The 9,779-nt window shown below is 52.0% G+C and overlaps 1 protein-coding gene across 1 annotated transcript; it reads right to left on the bottom strand.

The window, feature by feature from the left end:
• Nucleotides 1–462: 462 nt before the first annotated feature.
• Pglyrp2 (peptidoglycan recognition protein 2) lies at nt 463–7,035 on the bottom strand. The gene is made up of 5 exons (XM_010640113.3): nt 6,758–7,035; nt 4,360–5,325; nt 2,238–2,445; nt 1,166–1,469; nt 463–561 (listed from the first exon to the last, which is right to left on the bottom strand). Exons 1-5 carry the CDS (start codon nt 6,822–6,824, stop codon nt 550–552), a joined length of 1,557 nt encoding a protein of 518 aa, XP_010638415.1. The 5' UTR covers nt 6,825–7,035; the 3' UTR covers nt 463–549.
• Between the last annotated feature and the right edge of the window lie 2,744 nt (nt 7,036–9,779).

Here is a 9,779-nt window from a genome sequence, read left to right as displayed (position 1 = left end):
TTGTACTGAGAACTGAACCCAGGGCCTTTGCACTGAGCTACACCTTTAGTCTTTTTAAATGTTTTTATTTTTATGTTTTGGTTCTGGGGACTGAACTCAGGATCTTGTGCTTGTGAGGCGGGTGGCGGCACCACTGAGCTAAATCCCTGGCCCTTTTTTAAAATTTTTTATTTTGAGTCAGTGTCTTGGTGAGTCACTTGAACTTGTGATCCTCCTGCCTCAGCCTCCCAGCCCACTGGGATTACAGGTGTGTGCCACTACATCTGGCTTATATTAAAATATTTTTTTATTTTTGTGGTGCTAGAGATGGGGGCCTCAAGCATGCTCAGCTCTACTGCTGAGGCTCATCCACAGCCCCTTATTCTGGATTTTTGTCTCAGGTCTGCTTCTGGACAAAGCAAAACTTAGACAATGTGCACAGACGCAGACAATGTGAGACCAGAGATTTTTCTTTCTGTGCTGACTTTATTGGAGATCTGCAGCTGCTGGAAAAATGGACCACAAGAGGTGGTGCCCTCCTGGATCTTTGAGAGGCCATCCTTGTAATTCTTAGTTTCCAGTCTGAAAGACAAAGGAGATATCAGACTGGAGTGCATGTGTAGCAGGCTGCACACCCTCCTCACGGTGGGACCTTGGATAAGGCCCAAAGTGTGGGAGTGGCTACAAAGCTCACTGCCAGCCAGGGGGTCTCAGTGGCCTAAGGAAATGGAGTGGTGGCACACAGGTGGGGTGAAATTGTCCCGGTTTGAATAAAGCATTTCAGTGACCGAGGTTGAGGTCTCCCAGGCAAGCTCTGGTTGCCCACAGGAGCTGAGTAGTGTTGCCTGGGTCTTCATGTTGGGGGCTGACCAGCATCTTCAGGATTGAGATTTGCTGGACCGAGGATTGCAATAGAGGGTTAGGGCCTGGATAGAGGCTGTGCAGGCAAAGGGGTTTTGGGTAGATTCAAAGGCTAGGTTAGTGTTATGTGGATGGAAAGCCTTTGGGCAGGGCCCCAGAGCAACAGCAACGCTGCATGAGCTGGGCTGAGGTTATACAGACAGAAGACACAGGGAAGAGGATGTTGCTGCCCGTGTCTGAAAGTTGGGCCTAGGTTGGCGCATCCAAGGGCTGCCAGGAGGATGCGTCAGGGGCTGCGCGGAGCCCCAGCGCCCAGTGGACTCACTTCGGAGAAGCGCGGCCAAGTGCGCAGCTGGCGGAAGAGCGCGTCACCAGGACACTGGGTGGTGTGCACTAGCTGGCGATGGCCCAGCACCTGGTAGTCCCGCCGTAGGAGGCCGGCGCGCACCGCGCATCTGGGGAGCACGTCCCGCACAGTGCGCAGCACGGCCTCGCTGGGCAGTGTCTTGGTGTAGTCGCCCACGATGGCCACGCCGAAGCCTAGGGAGTTGTGTCTGCGCGTGTGCGCGCCCATCCAGTACCAGCCGCGGCCCTCGTACACGTAGCCCTCAGAGCCCACCACGAAACTGCAAGGGAGGGGGGAAGGCACTGTGGCACTGCTGAGGGAGGCGACCCTTTCCCATTCTGTCCCTTGACGTCACTGGCCAGCTGACCCCAAGGACCATCTGACTCCAGGGACCATGTGATCCCAAGGGCCACCAGACATCAAGAGTCATCCGACCCTGAGAACCATCTAGCCTCAAGGAACATCTCACCTTAAGAGCCCCAGCCCCCAAGGGCCCTCTGACCCCCAGTGGGTTTCCCTTCCTCTGTCCTGTTCAGCTCCACGCCACTTCCATGCCAAGTGCCACCCCGGAAATCTTCCTGTCTCTCTGGATCATCCCCTCAGCCCTGGCTGCGTCCCCTTTCTCCCCCCCAGGTCTCCTATTCTCAGGTATAGATCTTACCCAGGGGGGAGCTTTTTAGACCATCACTGCCCACCCCAGACGCAGACCCGACCCCACAGGTCTCCCTATTCCTGCCCCAGGTCCTAGACTTTCCCCAAGAGTCCTGCTGTTTAGCAATTACGGGTCCCGGTTAAGAACCGCCCCCTCTCTAACCTGACTCCACCCATCACAAACTCCTCCTCCGCCTTTATAGATCTTACCCAGGGGGGAGCTTTTTAGACCATCACTGCCCACCCCAGACGCAGACCCGACCCCACAGGTCTCCCTATTCCTGCCCCAGGTCCTAGACTTTCCCCAAGAGTCCTGCTGTTTAGCAATTACGGGTCCCGGTTAAGAACCGCCCCCTCTCTAACCTGACTCCACCCATCACAAACTCCTCCTCCGCCTTTAAAGCCGATGTCGTCCCAGCCTCGCGTGTCCTGGTGGAAACGTTGCATGGAGCGCATGTTGGCGGCGCAGTGCTCGAAGGTGGTGCAAGGTGCCGCCGGTACAAACGTGTGATGCACATACAAGAACCTGAGCGGCAGCTTCAGTGGCGTCGGGAGACCCCGGTAGGCCGCGGCTTCCCAGCGGCAGCGGGGGTGGATGGCCGGGCATGCTGAACAGGAGGGAGTCCAAGCTGAGTCAGGAAGGGTTCCTGCCCGTCATCTGCACCCCCTGGACGTGCACACGTGGGGGGATTTGGGGAGAGTCCAGTCTCACCCCACACTGGCCCCTACTAAAATCTAACTTAATGAAATCAAAGTCCTGGAATATCCCAGTTTTGGAATATCCACTGTGCCTCCTATTACCTTTGAAATAAAACTCAAAAAAATTTTTTAGCACAGACTTCAAGGGCAGACGTCAACTAAGGTGGGCGGGGCCTGGGGCCTGAGTGGAACAGACGGTCAAGGAACAGTGAATGGTCCAGGGCTGCCTCTATCTGGGACAGGGCTGAAGGTGGGAGTGGAACTAGTGGGCAGAGCCTGTCACAGGGGAGGAGGAGTCTGTGGCGGGTAGAGTCAGGTTAAAGCAGGGGCGGGGCCTTAAAATGGAGCAGGAATAGTGACCCAATGCTTCTTCTAGCTGGCCCTGCCCTGACCTAAGGGAGAAGCAACAATGCTAAGAAAGAAATCAGGCTGCGTTTATTGAGCTGAACTTCCACTTGAGCCTCTGCCCATTTGCACTGGCTGAGCCTGTTCTCTGCAATGTCCTGGCCATGGTGTGGACTTTGGATGTCCCCAAAGGGCCAGGGGTTAAAGGCTCCATCCCCAGCTTGGCGTTACTGGGAGGGAGGTGGTAGAGCCTTTCAAAGTGTGTCTAGTGAAAGGAAGTTAGGTCACTGGGGATGTGCCTTGGAGAGGACACTGGGACCCTGGTCCTTCTTTTCTGTCTCTGCTCCTAGCTGCAGGGGGTGAGCAGTTTACTTTGTCGCATGCTACTCACTTCCACCATGATGTGTTGCCTTCTTATAGGTTGGACAGCTGACCATGCACTGAAAACTATGAGCCAAAATAAACCTTTCTTCCTAAGTTGTTTTGTCTCAGGTATTTTGTTACAGTAATGGAAAGCTGACTATAACAACCCCTGTCTCACTTTCTTTTTCCTTTTTCTTTTAGCAGTGCTGGCTCTGGGCATCGTGGTGCACATCTGTAATCCTAGCACTTGGAAGGCTGAGGCAGGAGTACCATTGTGAGTTCAAGGCCAGCCTGGACTACATTGTGAATTCAAGGCCAGCCAGAACTGCATAGTAAGACCCTGCCCCCCGCAACAAAAACAAAATAAACAAAAAAACCAAGCAGTGCTGGGGATCAAATCCTGGGCCTTGTGCCTACTAAGCAAGTGCTATACTATTGAGTTATGCCCCCACCCCTTTTTCATTTTTCTTTCTTTTTTTCTTTTTTTTTTTGAGACAGAGTCTATGTTTTTCTCCCTCAGCTTCAAGGAGTTGAGCTCACAGTCATGTTCTCCCATACCTAGCTCTTCTTCACTTTAAAAAATTCAGATAAAGTTTATTGTGGTTCTTGGGGCAAACCTGTCTTTCCAGCACTCTTGGAGGCTGAGGCAAGGGGATCACAAATTTGATCCCTAACTGGATCACTTAACAACTTAGCAAGACCCTGTCTGAAAATAACAAAAAGGGATCCAGAGATGCAGCTCAGTGGCGCTGTGCCTGCCTGGCAAGCACAAGGTCCTGAGTTCAATTCCCAGCGCCAGAAAAAAACAAAAACAAAAACAAAAACAGGGCTGCAGATGCAGCTTCATGTGAAGGCCCTGGGTTCAATCCCCACTCCCTGCCATACAACAAACAAAGCCAAGCACAGACCCCCCACAAAAAAACCCCAGATAAACTATTCATCCTTTAAGGCCCCATTCTAACATTTCTTCACATGTGCAACAGTCCTGCCCTCCCCTCATCGGAAGTCCTTAATGTACCCTCCGGACGCTTGTGGCCCTGCATCTCCCTGATCCCATGGCACTGTAATGCCTGTGTCTATGACAGGAAGGGCACAAGGTAAGGGGAACTTCTCACCCAGGAAATCCTCCATGAACTCCCTGGCAGCGTGGATGGCCACCTGGGCCAGCTGTTCTTGGCTGACATTCTTCAGCTGTGGTAGTCCTGGCTCCACACCCTGTAGCAGGGAAAGAGCCTCCATCACCTCCCGGGCCAGGATGGAGGCTGAAGTCAGAGTAGCCGCCTTCTGCCGCCGGAAGTTGCTGCGGAACTCAGGGTCTCCAGCCACCCCAGCTCCATAGTACTCGCTCAGGAGGCGGCTGAGGAGTGGCCGGGGCTCAGGGACCCTGCTCAGGTAGTTTCCAAGGAGGGCCCCATCCAGGGCACCATTGAGGAAGGCCGTGGTCAGCATGGATGTCCTGGGGTTCAACAGCATGAAGTTCTGGGGGGCCGAGAGCTGGTCCCAGCAGCCATCAGTTCCCAGGTTTGGGAGTCTCTTGTTCTTGGAGCCATGGAGGAAGGTCAGGCCCAGATCTGCAGCAAGGGTGACTGTCAGGAAGCTGTCTGTAGTGCGGAGCAACTCAGCTCCGCCTTTTGGTAGGGAGGCTCTGACATCTGTAGGGGCAATATCTGGAAAACCATCAGTGGGCCTGGGGGAGGTGGCTGGGCTTTCCGAGGACAAGGTTGAGGTTAAAACCTTGCGCACTTGTAGCCCAGCTGTCAGTCCCACCAGCAGAGGGTTCACAGCCACAGTGGAGCCATCGGGTGCCAGGACCACCCCGTGCTCCCGCCCGTCCCGGACATCATATTGGGCCACCTTCTGAACCAGGTCTTGAAGCTCTGGGTTCAGTGGTGCTGGCTCCAGCTCGGTAATCTTGAGACTTGGTGCCTCCAGCAGGAGGTGGTGGAGGGGATGGCGGGGCCCAGAGCTCTGGGCTGATAGAATCCACGCAGAGGCACTTTGGTTGGCCTCAGCCCCTGGCACCTTCTGCTCGAGCTCACCCAGGGCCTGGATGACGGAGTTCATGAACAGAGGCAAGGAGGCTGGAGGAGAGAGAACATGTCATTTGTCTCCAAGCATCCCCTGCTGATCCCACAGCTCCCCCTCCTTGAGCTCTCCACCTGATAACTTGGTGACTCCCAGAACTGTCCTTTGTGTACAGGAAGAAACAGAGGCAGTCAGACTGCTGTCTGCTGATTAAGGGGGTGGGAGCACTGGGGAGCCATGGATGATTATAGGCAGGAGAGGAAGGAGAGGCCAGGCTGGCATTCTAAGATCTTTTCCTACGGCTGTCATGAGGAAATGGATTCTCAGGGTGCTGAAAGAGAGGTGGGAAGATGGTGTGGAGGTATGGACAAAGGCACAGGGGGTCTCTAGACGTTTAAGAAAAGATGCCGCTGGGCCTGGTGGTGCATGCCTGTGAGGAGAGGCTCAGGCAGGAGGATTGCTGCAAGTCTGAGGCCAGCCTGGACAACAGTGAATTCAAGGACAGCCTGAACCTGAACTATACAGTGAGACCTTGTCTCCAAAGAAAACGAAAGAAGAGAAAAGAAAAGCATTCACCATTTTGGGTGATACTTTGGAGTTAGGAGTTTTAGAGGGAAAGATATCTGGAAGGGTGCCCAAGAAAAGGAGGAGGGTGGGATTGTGCCTTTTCAATGGCTAGAAACCTAGAATTATTATTGTTATTATTGTTATTGTTGTTTGAGATTGGGTTTCACTGTATAGTTCAGACTGGCCTTGAACTTACTATGTAGCCCGAGCTGGCCTTAACCTTATAGTGATCCTCCTGCCTCGGCCTCCCAAGTGCTAGGATCACAGGAGTGTACCACGATACCCAGGATAGAACTCATGGCAATCCTTCTGCCTCAGCCTCCCGAGTGCTGGTATAGGTGTGTGTCGCCATGCCTGGCAAAAGCTTAGAATTTAAATGGGATGTGGTGGCTCACCTGGACTATGTAGCGAGACCCTGTCTCAAAATAAAACCCTAGAATTTAGAGGTGTCCGGTTTCCTAGGATAAATCACTGATATTTATTCAACATTATTACTAGCCAAGAACCACTGTTGGTGACACGCGTGTGTGTTTGTTGGGGAAGGTTACTGGGATTTAACCCAAGGAGTGCTGACGGACTCCCTCCTCTCAACCCTTTTTAGTTTTTCTTCTGCTACGGGGTCTTACTAAATTGCAGAGGTTGGCCTCAAACTTGTGATCCTCTTGCCTGAGCCTCCTGAGTAGCTTGGGAGGTACTTGGGTAGTTTTCCAAGTGCTGGGATCACAGCCGTGTGCCAACACACCCAGCCCTCATCCCTGTCTTGGCTCTATGGGGCTGGGAGCATTTGAGTCCCCAAACTGGAGGTTCCTTGAGAGTCGGTCTCGCTGGCTTTGCTGCATGCGGGGCCTGATGCCTGAGGGGCCACTGTACCCTTCTGTGGATCTGAGTGTCCCGGTCCCAGGCCTCTGTCCTCCAACTCACCTGTCCCAGGCTCCGGCCACAGCAGCAATCCGAGCAGGATCCAGAAGACACTGTGGGCTCTCATCATGGGACTCCAACTTGGAGGAGACCTATCTGGTTGGCCTCAGCAAGAACTTCGCTGTGCTGGAAGGCGACAGGTGGGAAGAGCTGAGCAGAGCCCTTGGAGCCTGTCAAAGTCCAGCGGTGAGGTGAGTGACACAGCTGCTTCACAGAGCAGCTGGAGGCAGCAGGTGCTTAGGAGCAGGGTGTCCTGGTTCAAAGTCACCAGGGCCCCGAGGTCTCTCCCTCCTGGGCCATCCCAGTCCCTAGCGTCAAGGGTCAGTGAACCAGGCGCATCCCAAGAGGGTGGTGGGAACAAGGATTCCCCACCTCTCCTGGGTATCGGGGATTGAACTCAGGGCTTTGTACATATTAGGCAAGTGCTCTACCCCTGAAGTCCACCCCCATCCCCTTTTATTTTATTTTGAGACAAGGTCTCACTAATTAGCCTGGGCTTAGCTCACACTTGAGCTTCTCCTGCCTTAGCTGCCCGAGGAGTAGATGGGATGAGGTGGCACCACCACCAGGAGCGTCTGCGCTGAGGCCTGCTCGAAGCCCATGGTGAGCGATGTTGTCAACTGTTACCCAGTTACAGGCCCTGACCCCCAGATGGACCTGAGAGCCAGGTCTGGGCCTGAGCACTGGAGAACCTGGGCTCTGTCCCAGGAGCCAGCTTCTGGGTTCACCTGGGATGACAGTGAGGGTCCTTCCACTTCCTTGGGCTTTTGGCTGCGTCCTACTGAATGAGCCAGTGTCTCCTCCATTCATATGTCAAGGGTGGAGCCGGGCGTGGTGGTGCACACCTGTAATCCCAGCACTCGCAAGGCTGAGGCAGGAGGATCTCTGTGAGTCCAGATCAGCCTGGGCTCCATAGTGAGTTCCAGGTCAGTGTCAACTACATAGTGAGACCCTGTCTCAAAACAACAAAACAACAAAACAAAACAAAACAAAACATGTCAAGGGCGGGCTCCCGAGGCTGGTCTGCTATGCATCTGAATGCTTTTTCTGTACCACCCACTGAGAGTCCAGGAGACCCACCAGGCTCAGATGCAGACTGAGTCAGCAGCCCCTGCCTCCCCCAAGTCCAGAGTGACCTGGCCTGGGACTCCCCAGGGAGCCTCCCCTGGGACCCACTCAGCTATCAAGTATCCAGCACACAGCTGGACACAGGACGTAGGACACCAGGGACTACATGAACGGGATCCACTCTCCACTGGCACTACCCTCCTCCAAGCCCAGGTTTCCAAGGCTTTGGGGATGAGGGGCCATTCCTGGTAGCACCAAGTGGAGGGTATGGGCACTGCCTAGGGGGAGGCATCATCCTTGGGTGCAGCTGCAAATCAGCTATCAGGATGAATAGATATTTATGTGGTGGTATATGCCTGTGACCCTGGCATGACACCTAGGAGGCTGAGGCAGGAGAATTGCAGAGAATTTAAGGTTAGCCTGGGCTACAATGTGAGTTCAAAGGGGCTAGGGATTTAGCTCAGTGGTTCTGCCACCTGCTTTGCAAGCACAAGGCCCCCACTTTGATTCCCGGTACCCCCCCCCAAAAGTTGGAATATAGTGAGTACAAAGCCAGGCTGAACTACATAGTGAAACCCTATCTCAAAAAACCAAAAAATTAGCCAGTGTGGTGGCGCACGCCTATAATCCCAGCACTCGGGAGGTTGAGGCAGGAGGATCGCTGTGAGTTCGAGACCAGCCTGGGCTACGTAGTGAGTTCCCGGTCAGTATCAACTACATAGTGAGACCCTGTCTCAAACAAACAAACAAACAAAACAAAACAAAAAGCCCTATAAAATTGTTTTTGGATTTTTTTTTTTTTTTTTTTTTTTATTTTTTTGAGACAGGGTTTCACTGTGTAGTTCAGGCTGGCCTTGAACTCACTACGTAACCCAGGCTGCCCTTGAGTTTACAATGATTCTCCTGTCTCAGCCTTCTGAATGTCAGGATTACAGGCATGTGCCATCATCCCTGGTTGAAAAAATTCTTTTTAAAAATTTAGACAGGCTGAGCATGGTGGTGCACGCCTGTAATTCCAGCACTTGGGAGGCTGAGGCAGGAAGACCACTGCGAGTTTGAGACCAGCATGGGCTACACAGTGAGTTCCAGAGCAGTCTGAACTACATAGCGAGACCCTGTCTCAAACAAACACAAACAAATTTAGACTTAGGTTCACTGCGACACTGAACAGAAGGTACAGAGATTTCTCATAAGCCTCCTGCTCTGACATAGGCACAGCTTCCCCCATTGTCAACATCTCTTACCAGAATTGCACATTTGTCACAATCGATAAAACCTACATTGACATTGACTCGTCACTATCACCCAAAGTCCGTAGTCTATTTTAGGGCTCACTCTTGATATTGTTACATTCTACTTTTTTTCTTTTTTTGTATTGGGGATTAAACCCAGGGAATACTGAGTTACACCCTGATACTTTTTATTATATTTAATTTTTACTTTTATTTTGAGACAGGTCCACAAGCAGGTTGGCTTCAAACTTGTGATCCTCCTGTCTCAGCCTCCTGAGTGTTGGGATGACAGATGTGCACCATCGTGCCTATCTCCTGATGATACATGATACGAATCACTTTTCGTATGTGTATTTGCCATCTGTATATATTTTTGAGAGAGGAGTCTGTTCAGATCTTTTCTTTTGGTACCAGGGATCGAACTCAAAACCTTGAACTTTCGAGGCAGGTGGCAGAACCACTGAGCTAAATCCCTGGCCCTTTTGGCTTATTTTTAAAAATCCAGTTTTTTGCTTTCTAATTGTTAATTCTTTATGTACTTTGGATTCTGGTCCTTTTATCGGCTGTGTCTTGTCAATACCTTCTCCAAGTCTGTGGCTTGTCTTTCTATTCTCTTGAGATAAGTAACTTTTGAATGCAATAGTTTAAGAGCCCAAAGTGAATGCAAAAAATTTGGTGATGAACATTTTCTTTCTTTCTTTCTTTCTTTTTTTTTTTTTTTTTTT

Source organism: Fukomys damarensis, unplaced genomic scaffold (assembly GCF_012274545.1).
Source record: "Fukomys damarensis isolate Sample0158 unplaced genomic scaffold, DMR_v1.0_HiC HiC_scaffold_37, whole genome shotgun sequence".
NCBI lineage: Eukaryota > Metazoa > Chordata > Mammalia > Rodentia > Bathyergidae > Fukomys > Fukomys damarensis.
Note: the sequence above shows the minus strand (reverse complement) of the source record. Positions and strands in the feature narration are given on the sequence as shown.

Excerpts from the sequence above, each read along its gene's own strand:
- Pglyrp2 (XM_010640113.3), bottom strand. The coding sequence starts at position 6,824 with ATGATGAGAGCCCACAGTGTCTTCTGGATCCTGCTCGGATTGCTGCTG. Across the intron at positions 2,446-4,359 it reads GTTCATGGAGGATTTCCTGG|CATGCCCGGCCATCCACCCC; the intron begins GTGAGAAGTTCC and ends CCTCCTGTTCAG. Across the intron at positions 1,470-2,237 it reads GGCTGGGACGACATCGGCTT|CAGTTTCGTGGTGGGCTCTG; the intron begins TAAAGGCGGAGG and ends CCCCCTCCCTTG.